We start from the raw sequence: 21,707 nt of genomic DNA, 5'->3' as shown, positions 1-21,707 counted from the left end.
CCAGACTTCACATCCATAAAAGAAGAGAGGAAACTCCACTTCCTACTGGGAGAAGAGAGAGACCCCACTTACCTGTTGCTATGTACTGTTTGATTGTCAACTTATTACCCCTCCCTTGTGGTTTTTCCCAGATCAGCGAGAAATCAGAGAGGCCCCAGGTGGATATTTTTGCCTTCTACAAGATAGAGATTTTTCTCTTGAAGAAAGGATTGAACTTGATGTCCGTGTCTCTGTTATCAAGCTCAATTACAATGATTATGAAACTCATGTTACTGTAAGGATTATATACAGAATGAATATGATGCTGGGGCTTTACCCCCCACTTTCTAAGTCATTTACAGAACCCCATACATGCCCATTAGTACAGCGGGTTTGTCCTCTTATAATTTCATAATCACATGGTGACGGCAGCTGGACATGGGATACATCCATTATACCGTATAATAACAGAGGAAACAAATGAAGACAAAATCATAATGAGACGTTTGTAATAAACATGTTTTTAAAAAAAAAAAAAAAAAATACTTAAGAGAAACGGGATGCAAGGAAATAGCTTTGCACTTTACTCGCAGAGACCTGTAATTATTTTCACTAATTACAGAGTTTCAGGCATGCATAAAAGGAATGATAATTTGCCATCATAAAAAAAAATGAAAAACTAGGACGCTGATCACAAAAAATTAGTTCTAAAAAGGTAAAAAAAAAAAACAAAAAAACGGAGAGTGTGCGATCCCATTCTGCTCCCTACTGGGCAAAAAAGAGTTTGCAGACCTGTGGGTTTTTTTTTACACATTTATGGAAATAATTCTAATATCACAGCTATTACTATAAGGAATATACTGAGCCGCTGGCAGGGGAGGGAAAAGGGTGGCACTTGCTGCGACTCTTACAGACAGAAGGTGCCAGTCATTCCTGACTAGTGACTATTTCACTGAGTTTCGCTGTGAAAATGATGCCCATAGACTCTATGTGACAACTCACCCTGGTAGTCTAGTGGGGGGACGGCAGGGACGCCTGCGAAATTCTTCAATGGCGCCGGTTCTCTAGGGTGCGCGCCCCGCGCCTCTTCTTTAATTATAGGCGCAGGCGAGCCGGTGTGAAAATTAAATGTACTTAAAGGTACATTTTTCATTTCCACATGTTCATTGCCCGTTATAGGAGTTTGTTCCTGGTGCTATTCTGTTTGAACCTGTTTGTGACCCCTGCCTGGCTATTTGACGATCCTGACTTCTGAATCCTGACCCTTGCCTGATTACAGACTTTGATTCTGCTCTGATTGACTTCCTGGTTTGACCCTTGCCTGCCTGACTACGTTATTCTCTGCCTGCCTCGACCTGGCCTGTTCTGACTACGCTATTGCCTAATGCCTTGTACTACGACCTTCTGCCCAAAGACTTTGCTTTACAGTTGAGCCCCTCTGCCTGTCTAGAACCCCTCGCCTTGCAACTCTCGTTTTAAAACCTGGCAGCATCTGAGTAGCTGAGGGCTCCTCCCGAGGCCAAAGGTGGCTGCTACAGTTGGAAGCCCATAAACTTCAATGCATTTTGGCAAATTGCTGCCATTTGTGATTTTCCGGCAAAGCGAAACGGGTCAAATTCAACTTGTTTATTTAACAAGAGACAGGGCTTTTCAGTAATAGTCACAATATGAGGTAAACCTGCACTTGTTGCACTGAGGCACCACTCGATACCCATCAAGGCACCAAACATTGAGCTACTCTAGCACCATTACAACTCCCTCTGCCCCAACTTCTCACTCCAGCCCAGGTTCTACACCCACCGTGCCCTCTTACTAATGGGGAACCACTTCCCAGCCTTATACTTTTGAATAATATGATGTGCTGGTACCAAATAAATCCAAAGAAGATCATACAGGTAGATCCTGAAATCCACAGGGTTCTATACTATTACTATAGTAATGCTAATCTTTATTTGTCAGTACTGATGAGACAATTTTTTCACAATGCATAGATTCTAGGGATGCAATGAATCCACTATTTTGGATTTGGCCGAACACCCGAATCCTTCGCGAAAGATTTGGCCAAATACCGAACCGAATCCTAAGGGGTTCGAAGGGGATAACAAAAAATTAGGCAATTTACCTCCCGCCCCTAATTTGCATATACAATTTAGGATTTGGTTCGGCCCAGCAGAAGTATTCGGCCAAATCCCAATCTTGCTGAAAAAGCCCGAATCCTGGCCGAATACCGAACCGAATCCTGGATTCGGTGCATCCCTTACAGATTCAGAGCGAAATTCCGCATTTCACCATCGGCGGATTTTTTCCACGAAACTGCATCACAAATTCACAGTGAAAAAAAAAAAACCAATCATTCACTTCAATGCCATTGGAGTGAGATAAAACACCCATTGACAAGGCTTTTGGAGTGAGAAAAAAACTTGGCAACAAACCACCCATTGACTTTAACGCAATTGGAGTGAGGAAAAAAGCTGCCTTAATATATTTTGCTACAAAAAGGTCAACGCAACATAAAAGTCACCCATGGACTGCAATAGATTTTACAAAACTTTGCAAATTTTTCAGCAGCTATGGGAATTTTTCACCGAAGCAAAATGGGGTAAATTTGCTTCTGAGGAAGTGGCGAGACGCCACGAAACGCGTCAAGCGTAGGGGTACATGTCACTGCTATGATATATATGTTTTTAACCATTTTCAATAAATGATGATTTTGTGATTCAGCTGCCGAGGTTGCTCCGTAAATTCTGTACTGACAACATATGAAACATAAATTATACAGTGGGCTCATGAGTAGGGCATTATAACAACTCTATTGTCTTTATTAAGGTTCCCTGTAATGTAATATATTTGCTGCAACATATACGTCCATTCAACTTTTTAATTTCCCGCAGTATGCAAATTAGCCTGACCTCTTACGAAGTTTCGCTAGGCATAATTGAACGCTAGCGCATCTTCTAAAGTAACACTAGAGAAAATTCGCCAGCCTTTGCCGCTCTGGACACAACTTCGCATTTTAGAAAATTAGCGTTGTCTGAGCGAATTTTCGCCTGGCGAGGTAGAGTGATGGGTGCAAAGCCGTCACTGGCGAATTTTCACAGGTTAGTAAATTTCCCGCTTTGTCTTTCCCCTCTCTGATAACTGAATTTCCCCAACCCTTCCAGCTGTGTTGTCCTGGTACCAGTTATATATGGCTTCAAATGGGTGTCCAGCACCTGGTGGACCTGCTCTAAGGCAACCTTTCAGAGAACCTTACTGGTAGTGGTCAAGCCCTTAAAACACTAGAATGTTTATATTTTTTTTTTCTTTCTTTTAGAACTGCCCTCTAGTCCTCAGCCTATGTCATTTTAAACCAGGGGTCAGCAACCTTTACTATCAAAAGAGCCGTTTTGCCCACTCTTCCACTAAAGAAAAATAGTCTGGAGCCGCGAAACATGACACAGCTTATAAACTTTTAAAAGTTTTAACCTTTTTTTAATTTTAACTATTACAACAACAGAATACAACAAACAGTAGTGTAATGCGTATGTGTAGGCCTACTTTGAAATAAATTAAACACTGAATAGCTCAATTAAATGCCAGTTTTCTCATCTGTTTAATGTGACTTCTGTTTCTGAAGTGCCGACCTTCCCTCTCGTCTTGAGTGTGTGACCGTGGTAAGGACCATGCTGGTGGCTTCTTGAGTGTGCGACCGTGGTAAGATAACCGTTAGCTTACCGCGGTCGCACACTCAAGAAGCCGCCAGCAGGTGCGAGGGCCGCAGCAAGCAGGATGAAGAGCCGCATAAGGCTCCAGAGCCGCGGGTTGCTACCCCTGTTTTAAACTGTTGGTTTGTCAGTTCCAGGAAATTAATTCATACAAAGTGAATAAATGAATAGAATGTGAGAAAAGTCACACCTGCCCAGACTAACTATCTCTATACACATTGCTATTTTTCCTTGGGAAATGTACACAAAGACAAGAGAGGAAGCCTTAAAAACTGTGACAATAGATAAACAAGCCACTTATTACAGGGAGACGCCATTGCACGGTGCTCAACAATGACAAACCTACAATTATACGTATCTGTGTTTCTCTAATGAAACAAAGAAAATATCATACAGTAATCTGAGCCACATCTCATCTCCAGCTGGTGGGGCGGTAGTTTCAGCTCCTGTTAATCTGCAACAGACAGACAACCAGTGGCTCATGAGTAACATGTTTCTCACTAACCCCTTGGATGTTGCTCCCAGTGGCCTCAAAGCAGAAGCTTCTTTTTGAATTTCAGTCTTGGAGGCAGGTTTTTGTTGTATAAAAAACAGAACCTCCTGCAGGCTGCCAGTCCACATAGGGGCTAGCAATGGCCAATCACAGTCAATATTTGGCACCCCCCATGCTTATGTTGCTCTCCAACTTTTTCAACATTTGAATGTGGCTCATGGGTAAAAAAGGTTGGGGACCCCTGCTATAAGGAATGGGCTTCCACACTGTTTAGACATTGCAGTTCAGCTTACTGCAACTTGATGGCATGGTTGAACCTTTTGATGATCATCATGGTTTAGAGTGAATACTCCAAAAGGTACAACAGTGACAACCAGAGGAGGGAGGACAAAATGCAGTGAAATTTATACAGCGTTCTTTACAACTTCAGTAACATCTAGAAAAAAACAAGGTGAAGATGCCTGACATATAAAGACTGCCCCCTCACTCCTGGCAAGAAAGAGTAGCATTGCCTCAGCTCCTATTCTCTTAATCATCAATATATGGAATCCCTTGGATTAAAGCAGTTGATGCCTTCAGGAACAAAATTCCTATTTGCAGGTTCCAGTGGTGACCTTTCTACATGGTTGTCCAAGCCCATGACTCAAGGGCCTTCACAAGCCAGGAGTTACATATTTTCTTGGTTATGGGATGATTAGTTAGTCTTAATCACTGGATAATTATATTCTCAGGATATAATTTAGTCCATTCCTGCTAATGTCGTAGAGTTCTACGACTAGACAGGCCTTCTTTAAAGTATTGTACTGTTGGTCTTTAATTCTTTGACCACGTTCTACTTTCACATGAATAAAAGTCTAGAAACCCATGTCATTAGGCAGTCAAAAGCTTTGCTGATTGTTGTATTACATATTTGCAATGGATTTATGATCGTTGGGCAGATACTGAAGGTTATAAACCCAAACACCGGTTGTCACTCTATGGATATAAATTCAGAGCACCTACCTTTAGCGGTGATATATGCGATTGCATCACATATCCATGGACATTTTCTATTTGCGATAAGTTCTTTTCTGACACATGGACAAGTTCGGGACCTTTCCCATCGTGAGTTAGCCGAAGTAATGAGTGATCATGAGGAGGCGTGTCTTCATCTTGATAGCGATATTTCTAGAGCAAAAGGCAAAATATATTTTAAAAATTGACATCATACTTTCTCCTTCATTTTAAACCTTCTAAATTGTATTTCCTTAGAAACAGTGCAACAGGGGTATTTCTAGAAATGAGTGTCAGACTTGTGACTGATTACCACCCTCCCGCAGAACCTTTCCATAGAAGTTGAGTTATTCCGATAAGAGATGGAATCATTTAGCCCTTCTTGCCCTCACAGTGCGGAGAATGGTCAATGAAAAAGGGAAATAATGCGAATGAATGTGAATGATGACCTCTTAATTCAATTAAATGCTAAGGGGTGGGAAGGTCAGGTATAGGTGGTCCACTTATGGCCTCCTGAGATCCCGTTAGTCCAGGGATCATTAATTAATGTTCATGAAATCATTGACACCAGAATAATTAGCTCTCAGACAATTTAATCTGGATTAAAATATCCTGGACACTAATACCGGTACCTGGGTGTAAAGCCATGAGAGAAATATGTACCTAGCAATGAGAATTTTTTCTAATGGTAAGTTGTCAAGCTCCCAAACATACATTTCCCAGCATCCTTAGTCAACCAACGACTGTCCAAGGATGCTGGATACAGTAGGTCAGTGATCCCCAACCAGTAGCTCGCGAGACACATGTTGCTCACCAACACCTTGGATGTTGCTCCCAGTGGTCTCAAAGCAGGTGCTTATTTTTGAATTCCTGGCTTAGAGGCAAGTTTTGGTTACATAAAAACCAGGTGTACTGCCAAACAGAGACTCCTGTACCAGACCATATAAGGGCTACCAAACAGCCAATCACAGCTCTTATTTGACATCCCCATGGACTTTTTTCCTGTTTTTGTTGCTCTCCAACTCTTTTTTACATTTAAATGTGGCTCACAAGTAAAAAAGGTTGGGGACCCCTGCAGTAGGTCATAACAGAGCGCTGTGTTCTGTCCCTTCCTATATGATCAACATGCAAGCAGAATTTGTTTTTACTAACTCTGCACATTCTGTTAATTGGGTTGAATTTCCTTCTTGGTGAGAAACAACAGCAACCAGCCAATAGTAGAAATGTCATGCTATAAATTGCCGGACCTTTGTTAAAAAATAAAATGCAACCCAGGTGAATAAGGTGCCAGAGATCAGGGGAGGGGTGAGAATAGAGATCACTGCTCTTTTGCAAGGCCATGGACTTACTGACCAATCAGCAGGTGGCATTTCCTGGGCTAGTGCAAAAATCCAATATCTAATGTCAGAGCTGGACAAACTATAACCCCATTATTAAGGTTCTAGTGCACCCGCTATTACCCCTATGCTTCTCTTCTTCTTCTGCTCTTACCGTTTTGGTAGGTTTAGGTGGGCCTCAGACTGAGTTGAGGTTGAGTTAGGGTCGGAACAAAATTTTTAACAACTATTATGCTGAAATTTGGGGGGGGGGATTTGCTGCATTGTATGTAAAAATATGGTGATTTGCAAATATTGAGTGCTATTAACATAATCACAAAGAATTTTGAACATAATTTTATGTGATGCAAAAAGTATAGTTTGCGTATGGAGGACTTGCTGTTTTTGTTTTGATTTTTCTTTACATAAAACCTTTGCTAATACATTTTTTTTAAAAAAATTATTATTTCATACTTTTTATTTTTTTTCACCCTAATTAGTTTTTAAATGTTTTTAAAGTATATACAAGTATGGGAGCTGTTTGTTGGGCTCTGGTGGGGTTTGATCGTGGACCTTCCTGGTCGCTGGCTGCTCAAACCTAACCACTGGGCCAGTAGCAGGGCCGGAACTAGGGGTAGGTAGAGTAGGTGCCCGCCTAGGGTGCAATCATGATGGGGAGTGCACTTTTAAGGGGCTCTTGTTTGCTTTTCTTTTTTTTAAACCCTGGTTTGCTTGGCCTTTAATAGTTTTTTAATTTTATAAACCGCCTATTCCAACCCCTCCCCACCTCACTCTTGGCAGCTGCTGGCACAAGTACATATTTGTGGGCAATATTGTGGATTTTCTGGCTGTTGCTGGCACAGGTACATATTTGTGGGCAATATGATGGATTTTTGGCTCCTGCTGGCACAAGTACATATTTGTGGGCAATATTGTGGATTTTCTGGCTGTTGCTGGCACAGGTACAGATTGGGGGAAAAATGAGGGATTGGCTGTTGCTGGCACAGGTACAAATGGAGGTAATATGATAGGTGCTGGAACAGGTACACAGATGTTTGGGGCATTATAATGGATTTTTGGCTCCTGCTGGCACAGGTACAAATTAGGGGCAATATGATGGATTATTTTGGTTGCTGCTGGCATAATTACAGACTGGGGGTAACAATACGATGGATGTTTTGTCTTATGCTGGCACAGGTACAGATTGGAAGGCTTGGGAGCAATCTGAGAGATTGACTGCTGTTGGCACAAGTACATATGGGGCAATATGATAGGGGCTGGCACAGGTACATGGGGCAACATAATGGGTGTGCAATTTGAATAGTAAGGTGGGAAATGGTAATATAGGACTGGGTGGGGGCACTGATTGAAGTCCTTGCCTAGGGTGCCAAAATACCTTGGCCCGACCCTGGCCAGTAGAGCAACTGGCAAGTTCTTTTTCCCTTGTCATCTGGGTCCTGGGCATAGCTATTTCACCCCAGCATCCTTATTGGTGGATTGAAGTCAGTTAATCAGGGCTGGCCCTGTCCCATTTAAGCCCAGCCCTCCTCACTGGCCGTGCCTGAGCATTGGCCTTACAGTTGAGCACTGAGGCCTGACCCTGGCTCTTGTTACCTGCTCTGGCTGCTCCTTGCCTAGTTCCTATCACATTCTCTGCTCATCTTGTTCTTAAACCTAGTCCTGTCCTAAGTTTGTCCCTGTCTGTCCTGCTCCATCCTGACCTGGTTCTACACCTGCACCATCCTGTTCTGTCTCAGAGTCTTCATCCTAGTCCTGTTCTGGTTCTACTCCTGCACCATCTTGACTCTTCACCCTGCTTCAATCACAGATTTATCGCCTCTCCGTCCCTTTCCGTCCGGTCAGATTCTTCGACATCTCCTTCCTGTTCCTGTCCACACAATATCAACTCCTGCCTGAAGGATTCACCTTCCCTACCAGTTCCTCCTTAGCGCCCCTACCAGTCCCTGACACTGTTATCCAGAATGATCCAGAATGATCAGAGTTTTTTTCCAGATAAGGGATCTTTATGCAATTTGGATCTCCGTACCTTTAAGGTTACTAAAAAAAATAATTGACATACTTAAGAAACCCAATAGGATTGTTTTGCCTTCAATAAGGATTAAGTATACCTTATTTAGGATCAAGTACAAGGTACTGTTTATTAATTACAGAGAAAGGGGGAATCAATTTTAAAAATTAGAATTATTTGATTAAAATTGAATCTTTGGGAGATGGCCTTCCTGTAATTCAGAACTTTCTGAAGAACAGTTTTCCGGATAATGGATCCTATACCTGTAGTACATTTGCAAATTTAATTACAAATCAACAATAATAATTCAGGTATGGGACCTGTTATCCAAAATGCCCCGGACTTGGGGATTTCCAAATAAGGGGTCTTTCCATAATTTGGAATTGTTTTGCCTCCAATAAGGATTAATTATATCTTAGCTGGGATCAAGTACAAGCTACTGTTTTAATGTTAACGAGAAAAAACATTTTTAAAATGTGTATTTGGAGCTTTAAGGTTAACAGGTTTCCAGATAACGGATCTATATATCTGATAAATATATTAATAAGGTCTCAGGGAAGACTGAAACGTTGGAATAACAAATAAACTTTATCTCTTTTTCACCATATTTTAAGACCTGTGAGTGCCTTGCTTTACATGATATTATATATATTGTGTGATATAATAAATTTGCTGATTTCATTTATTTGATCTTTAAAAATTTTTTAGTTTAACATTTGATGATGAAAATAGATTATTTTAAGAACGATGGTATCTAGTGAATTGTACCCAAATCATTTTAACCTCTGACTTTGATTCCCGGCAGTAATTGGGCTATTGAGGATACTGAGGGGCCAATTCACCAAGCTCGAGTGAAGGATTCGAAGTAAAAAACTTCGAATTTCGAAGTGTTTTTTGGGCTACTTCGACCATTGAATGGGCTACTTCGACCTTCGACTTCGACTACGACTTCGAATCGAATGATTCGAACTAAAAATCGTTCAACTATTCGATAGTCGAAGTACTGTCTCTTTAAGAAAAAACTTCGACCTCCTAGTTCGCCACCTAAAAGCTACCGAACCCAATGTTAGCCTATGGGGAAGGTCCCCATAGGCTTTCCTACATTTTTTTGGTCGAAGGATAATCCTTCGATCGTTGGATTAAAATCCTTCGAATCGTTCGATTCGAAGGATTTATTTGCGCTAAAATCCTTCGACTTCGATATTCGAAGTCGAAGGATTTAATTCCCAGATGAATATCGAAGGGTTAATTAACCCTCGATATTCGACCCATGAGGAATTTGCCCCTGAGTTTTCTGAATCTATGGCACATTGTCTGATCTCAATGGAACAAGTTCTTTTCCATGGGAAATGATTCCTTACACCAGTAGAGGGTGGCATGTACCTATATTTGCTATTTGTATCTGCTATGGGATGTATGTGTGTTTCTTATTTCTATAGTTCTACTCGTCTCAACGTTGCTGGGCATTCCAACAATGCATTTATAGGATGGACACGAAACAGTCTAAACATTGAACATAAATAATTATGTATAATTGTAAGGCTATAGTAAAATGAGCAGCTTGTCCCTCTAATCTAGCTTTACCCCAATAATGGCTCCGGATGAGACCTGTATTCCTCAGGGGTTCAGCCCTCACAACGGTGTGGAGGCAGGGTGTTGTACAACTGTAACTGTATGCAGTGCACAATGATTGGGCGTCAGTGGTTCTTGGAACAATAACTGAACTGATTTATTAACACAGATCAACAATACAGAGAATGGTCATTGCACAGTGACCAGTGTATACTCACAATAATGAGCAATAGCAGAAACTCACTCTTGTAGTGCTTGAGATTGGATCAGTCTACCCAGAGTTTCTCCTGTTTCCTTCGAGGACACCTCTTATGTGGAACCCAGGTGGGATCTATCTAAGCCCCTATTATCTGTCTCTGGTTCCCTGACTAGGCAACAATGCCCTTGGGATCTAATCACTTCTATCACTACTCGGTGGAGCCAAAGCTGCTCAATATAGGTAGCCCTAAGCATGGCTGGCTCTCCTAGAGAGACTATTACAGGATTTAGCTACCCTTACTAGTCCTGATTAATGATGGCTCCACAAGTGAACCAGCAAAATGGCACACACTCAACAGGACTCCAGGCAGCGGTAACAATCAATTCACTTTATTTCACAAACATTTGTCATCCTAACACGTTTCATGTGTTCACACACGCAATCATACCTATGGTTACATGTATGAACACACGAAACGCACTAGGACGACAAATGTTTGTGAAATAAAGTGAATTGATTTTTACAGCTGCCTGGAGTCCTGTTGAGTGTGTGCCATTTCGCTGGTTCAAAGGATTGATGTCTCCCCTATGCTGAGGGTTCGGGGCACAGCACCCAGGCCACCAAACAGGAGCGGTGAGTGACCCATACTTGTGTTTTTGGAGAAATACTGTTAAGCGGAGGGTATGGGGCAAGTGCACCCGAGCCAAGTTATCCCTGCAGTGAGCGTTTTTTAGATTGAAAATTGACCGCTAAAGAAAAGGCTGTTTAATTAATTACATGGCAGGGGGTTGGAGCGCTCCCTTCCTTCTTTTGATTGGCTCCACAGGTGACTCTAATTCATTTAGGAAAGACTGGCAGAAGTATCTGGCAAAAAGCCCTATGACTGCATGGCACAGTTCTTACATATTATTATACAGTGCCACTTAGTGGCCCAACCAGAGATATCTGGGGGGTCATACTATGACTATGAAATGGGTAAATTTCTCCTTTCCTTAGACAAAGTGCCCAATCCTTAGGGGAATGCAAAGTAAATGAGGATACATTTATCAGTCCCCTAAACTACGCTTACTGTTACATTGTAGTGTTAAAGGAGAACTAAACCCCCCACTGTGAAAAGTCCCCACTGCCCCCCTCCCTGCCTCCCCCTTGCTAAGTGTTACCCCAGAATTGGAGACACAATTCTGGGGTAACACTTACCAGGGAGGAGGCAGGAGGGGGGCCAGTGGGGACTTATCACAGTGCGGGGTTGAATTTTCCTTTAAGAGAGACAAGAGGAAAGAGGTACCAAAAAGGAGGTATACTGCCCCATTAAGTTTTGTAAGTGGGTATCTTTTCCTTTAATGGCTATATATACAGTAACTATTATGGCTACACGCAATGTTCAATAGATACAAAATATAGAGGCTGATTCATAAAAATCATAAAACATATATCAAAATCAATAAAAATCTACCTAGAAAAAACTCAAAATATCTTGAATGTGTGCTTTCAAAAACATGATCACAGAAAAACACCACAAATGTAAAATAACATTCTACCCATCATTTTTAATGAACCCGCTAAATTTTGAAAACGTTTTTGTAGAGTTTTGGAAATTCAAATTTGCAATATTTGCTGCAAGAAAACTTAAATTGTGGAAGAAATCTACATATTTATCTGTAATTGTTTTGTGCATAAAAAGACTGCCACTAAGGGGTTTATTTATTAAAATCCGGATGTTAAAAATTCAAAATATTTGAGTTATTTCACTAGAAAACTTGAATTTTTAGAGGAAAAAAAAGTTATTATACACAGATGCTGCAAAAAGCCTGAATCCGAAAATCCTCCATCTCAGACCTGTTGAAGTCCTGCAATGGGAGAGGCACCTATTTCAATTTGAATTTTTTTGTGGTCTGAATTGGGTTTAGCCTGAAACTTCGACTTTGTTGGGAAATTTTTTAGCAATTCTGGAAAAAGACACAGAAATTAGAGCGATTTGGGTTGACATTTGGTTTATCGAGTTTTTCCTTGATTAAATCGAGTATTTTTTATTTATAAATAAGCTAAAATCGAACATGGGAGTTTGGTCATGGTTTTTTTTAAATAAAATATGAGATAAATTCAGATTTTAGTAAATAACCCCATAAATATAAGTAATTAAAATGTATAAATGAATATTTAGTAAATACAAAATGAAAAATATGCAAATGATTATTATTTCACAGTCAGATTCCTACCCTACAATTACTTTCTCCTCATTTTCTGATGTTATTGTTTAGTAGACTCATTATGGTTCCATGTAACATGTGGCCGTACGGCAGTACCTTTCCGCCTTATTTGAAATTGCAGGTTAATTTTCTTTTTGAATCAGAGACATAGATATCTCCATAATCATGTACATTTCCCGCCCGCCTCCCACACACAAACTCTGAAGTTCTAAACCTCACAATTCATTAACGGATATTCAATCCAGAAATCAGACAGAACCGCAGGGAATAGAGAAATCTACGGTGGAAAAAAACAGCCGACGCAGTGGGATTTATATTTAAACATTTTTCTCCCAAAACATAAATATAATGCACAGTACGAAGCCAGTCAAATTAGTCCTACCTATAATGGTACCAAATAATCTTCTCTCAGCGCCTAGAAAATACGAAATTTAAACAATTTGTATAACATGAAATTATCTTTTTCAATAGTGCATGCAACCCGCAGGGATAATGTTGTGGGATTCAAAGTGAAAATGTTAATATGCTCAAATCAAAAGGTTTGTTTGCCCATAAGATGACATTTGGTAGTAAATGTGGACACCTGGTGCCATAACATTTCCAATATGAAGTTGCCCCTCTCTTTGCTGCTATAACAGCCCTCTTTTTATGGGAAGGTTCCCACTAGAGGTTGGTTGTTGGTGGGATTTGCTTCTATTCAGCCATAAGAGTGTTAGTGAGGTTGGGCACCAGTCTTGGTTCTCAGTTGAAGGTCCTATTCATCTCCAACATATTCCCCATCACTTTACAGACTTTGTTCACATCAGTACCTGCCCTAGTGGAGCTTACAGTCTAAGGTCCTTTTCACATATGCCAGTTGTATCAGGAGCCAACTAAAATGCTTTATGTTTTTTGGAGCATGGTGGTAAACCATATGAAACACATGCTCATGTAAAAACTCTTTGCCGATAGCGCCCTGAATGGAATCAAGCCAAGAGCCCAGCAGAAGTGATAACCATAAAACCATCATGCTGCCCAAATATGAGTTGAGGTCAGGATTCTGTGCAGTCAAGTTCTTCCCCTCTGTCCAAAGGAAAAGCTCAGAGTAGACATTCAGGATCCCATGGACTGGTTAACACAGATAGATACTATGAGAAGTCCCATTTGAGAAAGGGCCATGCCCGAAACATGTCGTGTGATTTGTAGTCAATAATAAAATGTTTTAGCAGTATCTGCTTCTATGAGTGCTCTCCTCTAACTACTATTTTATGGACTATGAGAAGTCTGTAGAAGAGGTAGACAAAAAAAACCAACTCATTATTAAATAATAAGAAATGGTCTGGGCAGGAGGCAGGCAAGGCAAAATGCAATTAACAGACCAACAGTCAGAACCAGGAAATCACTGGATGGTCTCAGGAACCAAGAACTGGTAGTAGATTGAGACAGGCCCTTAAACTTACCAGTAGTTGGAATGATCACATTGGTGAGCTCACAAAGCCTCCAGTCAACTCCCAGTACATTGAATGGTTTAGAGTTTGAACCCTGGCACACACCCACCTGTGTAAAGCAATTCAGTATGGACCTTACTTTGTGCAAGGGGGTATTATCATGCTGAAACAGATATAGGTGTAGGGAATCCGTGCAACATCATTGCACTCATCCCTGTAAGGGCAGAAGCCCAGAGCCTGTGTGTGTGTGTGTGCTGTAAGCTGTTACCTAGCAACCAGCTATTCAGTGAGATCAGTGCAACAGGAAGTGACACAGCAGCTAGTGAGTGGCAGGCAGGAAAAGGAAGTCACAGAGACTGGCAAAAGAAGAAAGCCTGGCATAGAGAATCTCATGGTGGACAGAGAAGGAAGCCAGAGAGCTGCTGGTGGGCCCAGAGAGCTGAGAGGCTGCACCACAAGTATTCATTTGGATCAGGCTGGCACAGGGAAGCCATATACTGGAAAGACAGAGAGTGTGAAATGAACACAGACTGGAGGAACAAACAGCAGGAGATTCCTATCTGAGCATCCAAAGGGACTGGTAGTCTCACTGTATGTCTGAATGTGTTGGACTCACCTGAAGAGACTCTAAAGTATCCAAAGAGGATTTGTGTGAGTATCCTGGTTAAAGGGACAGTACCCAAAAGAGACACAGAAGAATAAAGAGACTGATTGTTAAAGGACTTTGCCTTTTCTTAGTTAGGTAGACAGCTTGGTGTGAGCAAGTTAAGTTAGTGAGGCCCTATTGCCACCGGTTAGGAGTGCTGCATGTACTAGTTGGCCAGTTATTTTATATAAACCGTTTTTCAGTTTAATCAATACTGTAGGTGTGTTATTACTGTATTCCTAGTGGGGCCACCTGTAGGTGCATTCCAGGATCCCACTAGGTGGAGGCACTGCGCTAGTAAGTACCAGGTACCCAGTCTCTCCCAATACCACTGCGGAGTCGCTCAGGTTTGTCCCATGTCATCAGGTAAGCGCCACACGTAGAGTGAAACACCGACAAAGGGGTGTCGAAAGGGTTACATAGGCCTTCCTCAGACTGATGGCACAAAGTAGGAAGCACAGAATTGTAAAGAATGTCACTGTAGGATGTAGTGGGGGGATCTGTGTCAGCAATGATGGGGTTATTGGTAGTAAAAATAGCCTAAAGAAGTCCCAGGGCATGAGCAGGAGCAGCTGGGTCCATGACAGGGGTTAGGAATCAGCCAGTCCATAAACTGCATGCTGTATCAAGAACGTTGAGGCTAGATATTGGGAAGGAATTGATGGATTAAGTGCAGAGCAGTTACAGGAATTGGGGCACAATTCAATTAGGCTTTGGAACAGCTCCCACCACTAAGATGAGGTTATTTAGTAGTGGTTACTTAGGTTTGGCATGGGATGGACTTGAGGTATGAGGTGGTTAGCTGGTATAGTTTTGGAAGGTGGGTATGCAATTTTAGGATGGTGAGTACTGGGGCTGGTTGGAAAGATGGCAAGCCCACATGGATATTCCCAGGGAATATTTGGATGAGAAGTTTTATACTGTAGGTCACAAGGGTGCCAAGCAATGGAGGTATCTATATGTGGTTTCAAGGACAGAGGGACTTACCGAGTCTGACCTGCACCCAACCTGAATCTGCAATGAACGCCCAAACTACAATCTGAACCTGGCCGACTGGTTGCACGAGTTTCACGTTATCCCCAGATCACTTTTTATGAGCTAAAGCCGGGCCCTGAACTAAAGCCGCCAAGAGGGGTCTTCAACTGCTGTAGCCTATGTGCCACCTCCAAGCCTGGCATCATGGCTGAACCATGAGGGGAGAAGACCTGACAGGGAATCAAGGGTTTTTTCATTTACACATCCCATTTAAACACAAAGCCAGCATAAGGAATACTTTTTAACAATAATGGGACATTTCTATACAAACTCTGGCATCTGCCACCACCAGTTTCCCACTACTTTGCCTGAATCCTATGAATCTTTTTTCCCTCTAATCCACAAAGAGAGCATTAAATTGCAGTGCTTATAAAATTGCATGCGAGAGCGCTCATTCATTTTAGCCTCAATATAAAGGTTAAGTTCCTGTGTGTGACGCAGGAGCATCTGCCATGTAACCAGGTTTGAGTGGGAATAGCCAGGGAACATGCTGGGGGCTGATGACTACTCAAGACTTCTGCAAGCTCTTAAAAAAATAATGCAATGAGCAAAATGTATTGAGAAATTCTGCTGGAAAAAAAAGTCTCTCTCACCCACGCCAAACAATTTCAGCCTTTGGGGTTGAATCAAATGACATTTTGTTAACCAGAATCACATGCTATACGCCTTTTAATATGACTAATATGACTATTAAGGTCATTTACACACCTTTTACCTACTTAATACTTTAGTTACCCCAGGCAGTGGCTTGCCAACACATTGCCCACCGCCGTCATTGGTGTTGCTTGAAGTGGCCCCAAATCAGGTGCCTATAGATGAATTTCTGGCTTAGAAACAAGTTTAGAATAAACCCCCTCTGTCGCTCCCTGATATTTACATTTGAGTGTGGCTCATGGGTTAAAAAGGTTAGAGAGCTAAAGACTTAGGCTCTTCACACACCTCTTAGGAAATACCAGTTCTGTTTAGTTCTGGAGATCACACAAAACAACAATGACAGCAGCCTGCTAGAGGCAACAGTCTAATAACAATGGAGATTTAGGTGAAACTGAAACTGCATCCTGGGGCATTTTTTATAGTTCTTAAACACACTTCATAGATATTTTTAATAGGTCACAAAAAGCATGCAAAAGGCAAGAATATGTAGGATCCATAGGGTTAACTTCCCCTTTATTCTGAAAATACCGACTGGTTGGAAATCCTCTGGCTTGGCTAACTAAGAGTTGGGCCTAATTTAGAGATTGGAGGAAGAGTGTTTCCTTTTCTAAATTAAAATATGCCCCTAGTAGTACCAGATTTGGCCAGAGAGGCACCACGTGCTTGGCCTGTTTGGCTGACACATGCTAAGGAAGTCAGATGCCTGCTAGAGAGCCTGGGACTTAGTCCCCAGTAAAGGAAAGGCCCCAAGGGAGGTGAGTCTTGGAGAATTCGGGGGAACAGGGCCTTCTCCAAGGCTCACCTCCCATGGGGCCTTTCTTTGTGTCCCAAGGGGCACAATTCCTAGCTCCATAGAGTTTCAGCACTTGCTCCCGTAGGATTCATAAATATTTACATAAACATAAATATTTAGATTCATTAATAAGTTGTGTGTTTTGCTATAAGACCCATAAGTCTGTTCGTGTGTATATATATTTTCACATCAAGGTCTGGGAAAAATACAATTCATTATAGAGCCCTTTTAGATGATCCAGAGGAAGCTCAATAGATCTTCACTACAAGAACATATCTTATTTTGAATACACGTTATTTATAAAATGAATGGTTTATAAAGCACCCACATAATGCACAGTGAGGAAAGACTGGCCAAGTTGGTTGTTCACACTATTGAAGAAGAGCTTAAGGGGGGATATGATAACTATGTATAAATATATAAGGGAATTGTACAATAACCTCCCTAATGCTTTATTTACCAGTAGGTCCTTCCAGCTGATGAGAGGGCCATCTTGGAGTGAAAGTAAACTGTGTGACATCAGCCTAATTACAAACTATGGAACAAGCATAAACCAAGGCATGAGGTCAGCAGTTCCCCATAGACTTTTCAAAGGACAACAACAAACAGAGAATATTTGATGTTTCATCATCAACTAGAAGTGAGTAGTCACCACAAAGTCAACCCCAAACCTTGAGCAAGATATTGATAACGCCCTTCAGCCAGGAAACTATCGGACCCTATACGTTCTTCAAAGTGTTCTTCTTCACCCGTAGGATCTGTTCTGTCTCTGATTATGCCTGGGCCAAGAGACCAAAGCCAAACATAAGGACTAAGGAGGAATCTGGATTTTGGAGACTAGCAAAGTAAATTCCAAGAAGTGAGGTATCAAAGTGTCAGTTAAATCTGAAGATCAGACATTGTCAGCAAACAGGTCCAAGTTCAAGGTACAGCAAACCCAAATAAAGATGTAGACCAACAATGGGGCTTCAATTTGCAATATTTGAAGGGGTTCTTTGAATAATGACACCCAGGGCCGCTGACATCACAATGTAGTGTGGCGATGCCGTGGCATGGAGATGGATGCCCATGCTGCCTGGCAGCTGAGTATATTTATACAGCTAAAGCACTGCCTTTCATTTGTCAGAGTGGATTGATGGATTTTTTGAAGATAATGTTGGTATTTCTATGTGAGGCTGAGTGACAATTGCCGCTACTCATGGATCCATGAGAAACAGTGATGCTCCCTTTATGTCGGCATGAAAAGATGCCATTTGTGCTACTCTGAAGTGCACCTTGAGCTGAACATAACTGACAAAAGCGGTGAATGGAGGCCACAAGGTGAGTGTGGAATTCAGAACACTGAGTGCATACAATGGGTTATTGAGAGGATCAGAGAGGGAGACAGAAAGCTAGAAATAAATGGTGTTGGATGAAGGTATTTAGGTAAAGGGATTAGTATTATCTTCAGCTTTTTCATATTTGAAAGGCACACACCTTTTTTTAACCTTCTAAAGTTTTGGTTTTCGTTTAAAGGAAATAAAAAATGATATCACAGATAAACTGATATTGTAGATAAAAGTAAGGCCATTATATCTGTAACTCTTTCTTGGCTGTATTTGACTTTCCCAGCTGCTCTTGCGAAACTGCGTTGAAAATTCGCTGCTGAAAAATCAGCAGGTCAAAAAAATTTGGGCGCGACAGAATAGTCACGTGCATAAAAACTGTTATACGTCAACATTTTTTCGAACGCCAATTAACTTTAATGCATTTGGACCAAATAGGCGCATGTATAAAAATTGTCGCGGGCGTCAAAATTCACACAGGTCAAAATAATTTTGACGCCAATTGACTTCAATGCGTCTCACTAATTTTTCGGGTAAGCAAAATGGGACAAATTAGTCCACCCCTAGTCCCTACACTTGGCAAGTACCACCTAGGAACTACCCCAAACAACATCTCTTCTGTGGAGCTAAAGGTTGCTCTTCTATCTACCCACTCCAATGAGGGTGCTTTTGCAGGATCTGCTTTCCTCTGTCTATACATCGATTCATAGGATCCCTTTCCCCAACTTCATTAAAGGTCTCCATTTCCTTAGGGTACAAAGATTCTCAATGGGTCCTTATACTACAGCCCCCGACACATCCAGCCCCTCCTGAAGATGAGTTAAAGTAGGAAGAGTCTTGAGTTCACTCCCCTTTAATAAACGATGCCAAATTTCATCAATACAAGAACTTCATGTGACTCAAAATGGAAACTAGACGCTAATGTTCCACAAGTTAAAGGGTACACTTCCACATTTGATAAAGGAAAAAAGTTACATGGTTTGTACAAAGTACACATACAGTGAGCTTATGGACTCCATCAAGACCATCAGTCCTAACCAAGTACAAGGGAATTATCCTTGAAGAGGAGAAACCATGCCTGCTTATCTCTTCATTTGGCATGACCTCTTCCAAGGTCTGAGGTTGAGAAGGCACCTAAAAGCCTATAGTTTCATTGGATCTACAGAAGCCCCATCACTCATTGCTTTTCTCTGCCTGTAAAGTTCTGAACATTGAATATATTATGTATTATATATACAGTATTTCTTTAGACTGACACTGACTAATAAGCCAATGGCGGCTCCTTATCATTTCCCTTTGAATTCCTCTGCTCATTCGGCTTTAACTGGAGAAAGTTTCCCAACATCCCCCTGTTTCATTTCACTGTATCTCCAACTGTTACCGTACTTTTTACACACAGAGACACTTACGGAAAGGTAACTGAGGCAACCATCACCATAGCAACCAAGATTATTCTTTCAAAAATTGCCCAAAGCAAGGACAGACTTGAGCTGTACTTGCTTAAAATGAATCAGTATGTCATGATAATAATAGTCTTTCTAGATATAGCCCACGTTGTACTCACTACAGAGAATGGAAAACGTGGCTTCATTAACTCCCTGCTTTCAGGGTAAAAAAAATGCCGGTCTCCTCCAAATTAACTAGGTTAATGGGATAGTGACCTACATTGTCACACATGATCTGACTATCAAGGAAAGGATTCCAGTATTGCTGACACATCTCTACCATAACACTTCTATACAATTATATTGCAGTCAGAGGGGATATTTATTATGTGGACGCATTTCACCCCCACAGTTAATTGGTTTATTTCATATGTCTGGGGCAGTGTCAGGTATTGGCCATTTCACCACCCCCAATAAGAATTTTATGGAACATTAATTCACCCAAAAGTGTCTGAAGACATTGGTAATATAGGAACATAACCTAGATGGCTACAGATGCTACTTTGTAGGCATTCAAATATCTGGACCCATCTAAATCCCCTATTACTCCTTTTAATGATATACCTACCTGCCTTACAGAGCCCTATTGACTAACCCACAAGGACAAATCAACCCTGCTGCTGCAAAATAAAATATGGCATCAAATTCATCCACCACCACTCTCCATTGGGCTGCGGGTCAACATGGGACTCTGTGGGACTTATTTCAAGTAGACACCATAAAAGGCATAATCGGGCTAAAAGTTGCAAAGTTTGCTTCAATCTGGTAACCGATAGCACTCAATCAGATGTTGCTTTCAAAAGGCGCACTGGTAAGTGCTACCTGCTGATTGGCTGCTATGGTGAAGAAATTGTCTCAAGTTCAACATTCAAGCAGTGAGGAACATGAATGTGAGAAAGATCCACCCTGGTGTGACCAGGACGGGGCCAAGGTATTTTGGCACCCTAGGCAAGTGATTCAATCAGTGCCCCCCCCTCAACCAGTCCTGCATTACCATTTCCCACCTTGCCATTCATATTGCCCCCATTTGTACCTGTGCCAATGGCAGTCATTCCCTCAAATTGCCCCCAAGCCACAAACTGTACCTGTCCCATAAGCCAAAACATCCATAATATTGTTACCACCAATCTGTACCTATCCCAGTGGCAGCCAAAAAAAAATCCATCATATGGCCCCTAATTTGTACCTGTGCCAGCAAGAGCTAAATATCCATCATATTGCCCCAACCTGTGCCAAAAGAAACCTTATTGCCCCATATAACTGAACCAGCAGCAACCTATCCCTCATATTGCACCCAATCTGTACCTGTGCCAGCAGCAGCCACCAAAAAATGCACAATATTATGCCCAAATATGTACAGTACATGTGCCAACAGGAGCCTAACATCCATCATATTGCCCCCAAATATGTAACTGTGCCAGCAGCTGCCAAGAGGGAGATGTGAAGTGCTTTTGCCCACAGTACGAATCACAGGCAATAGGGGGTTGGAACAGGTGGTTTATAAAATTAAAAAACTATTAAAGGCCAAGCAAACCAGGGTTTAAAAAAAAAGAAAAAAAATACCCTTAAAAGTGCGCACTAGGCAGGCACTTACTCTGCCTACCCCTAGTTCTGGCCCTGGGTGTGACTACACTAGCAAGCTCCCTACTTCATATGTAGACCCACACATTCATACACATTCTATTGGCATGCATGTTGATTCTTTCTTTACGCCACTCTATTGGAACGGCACATCCAGCCCACCATATTGTGATGGCAGGTGTCTAATGACTATGGAAACCCTTTAGAGAATAGAGACTCAGGGAAAAAAAATTAAGATAATTTATCCAGTCGCTGTATCTCTATCAATAAAAATACTTCCACAAGGACCATTAATACACAGGAAGGTGC

At 41.5% G+C, this 21,707-nt stretch overlaps 1 protein-coding gene across 5 annotated transcripts in view; it reads right to left on the bottom strand.

The window, feature by feature from the left end:
• Nucleotides 1-21,707, bottom strand: part of LOC108707614 (disks large homolog 2) — a 659,829-nt gene that overhangs the window by 448,481 nt on the left and 189,641 nt on the right. For all 5 annotated transcript variants that reach the window (XR_005965552.1, XM_041582854.1, XM_041582851.1 and 2 more), the window contains exon 2: nt 5,179-5,343. Coding sequence is in view for 4 of the 5 variants with exons in the window: in XM_041582854.1 (XP_041438788.1) it covers nt 5,179-5,343 (165 nt within the window). In the remaining variant the exon portion in view is untranslated. The remainder of the gene's footprint in view (nt 1-5,178; nt 5,344-21,707) is intronic.

The sequence above is a fragment of the Xenopus laevis genome, chromosome 2L, assembly GCF_017654675.1.
Source record: "Xenopus laevis strain J_2021 chromosome 2L, Xenopus_laevis_v10.1, whole genome shotgun sequence".
NCBI lineage: Eukaryota > Metazoa > Chordata > Amphibia > Anura > Pipidae > Xenopus > Xenopus laevis.
Note: the sequence above shows the minus strand (reverse complement) of the source record. Positions and strands in the feature narration are given on the sequence as shown.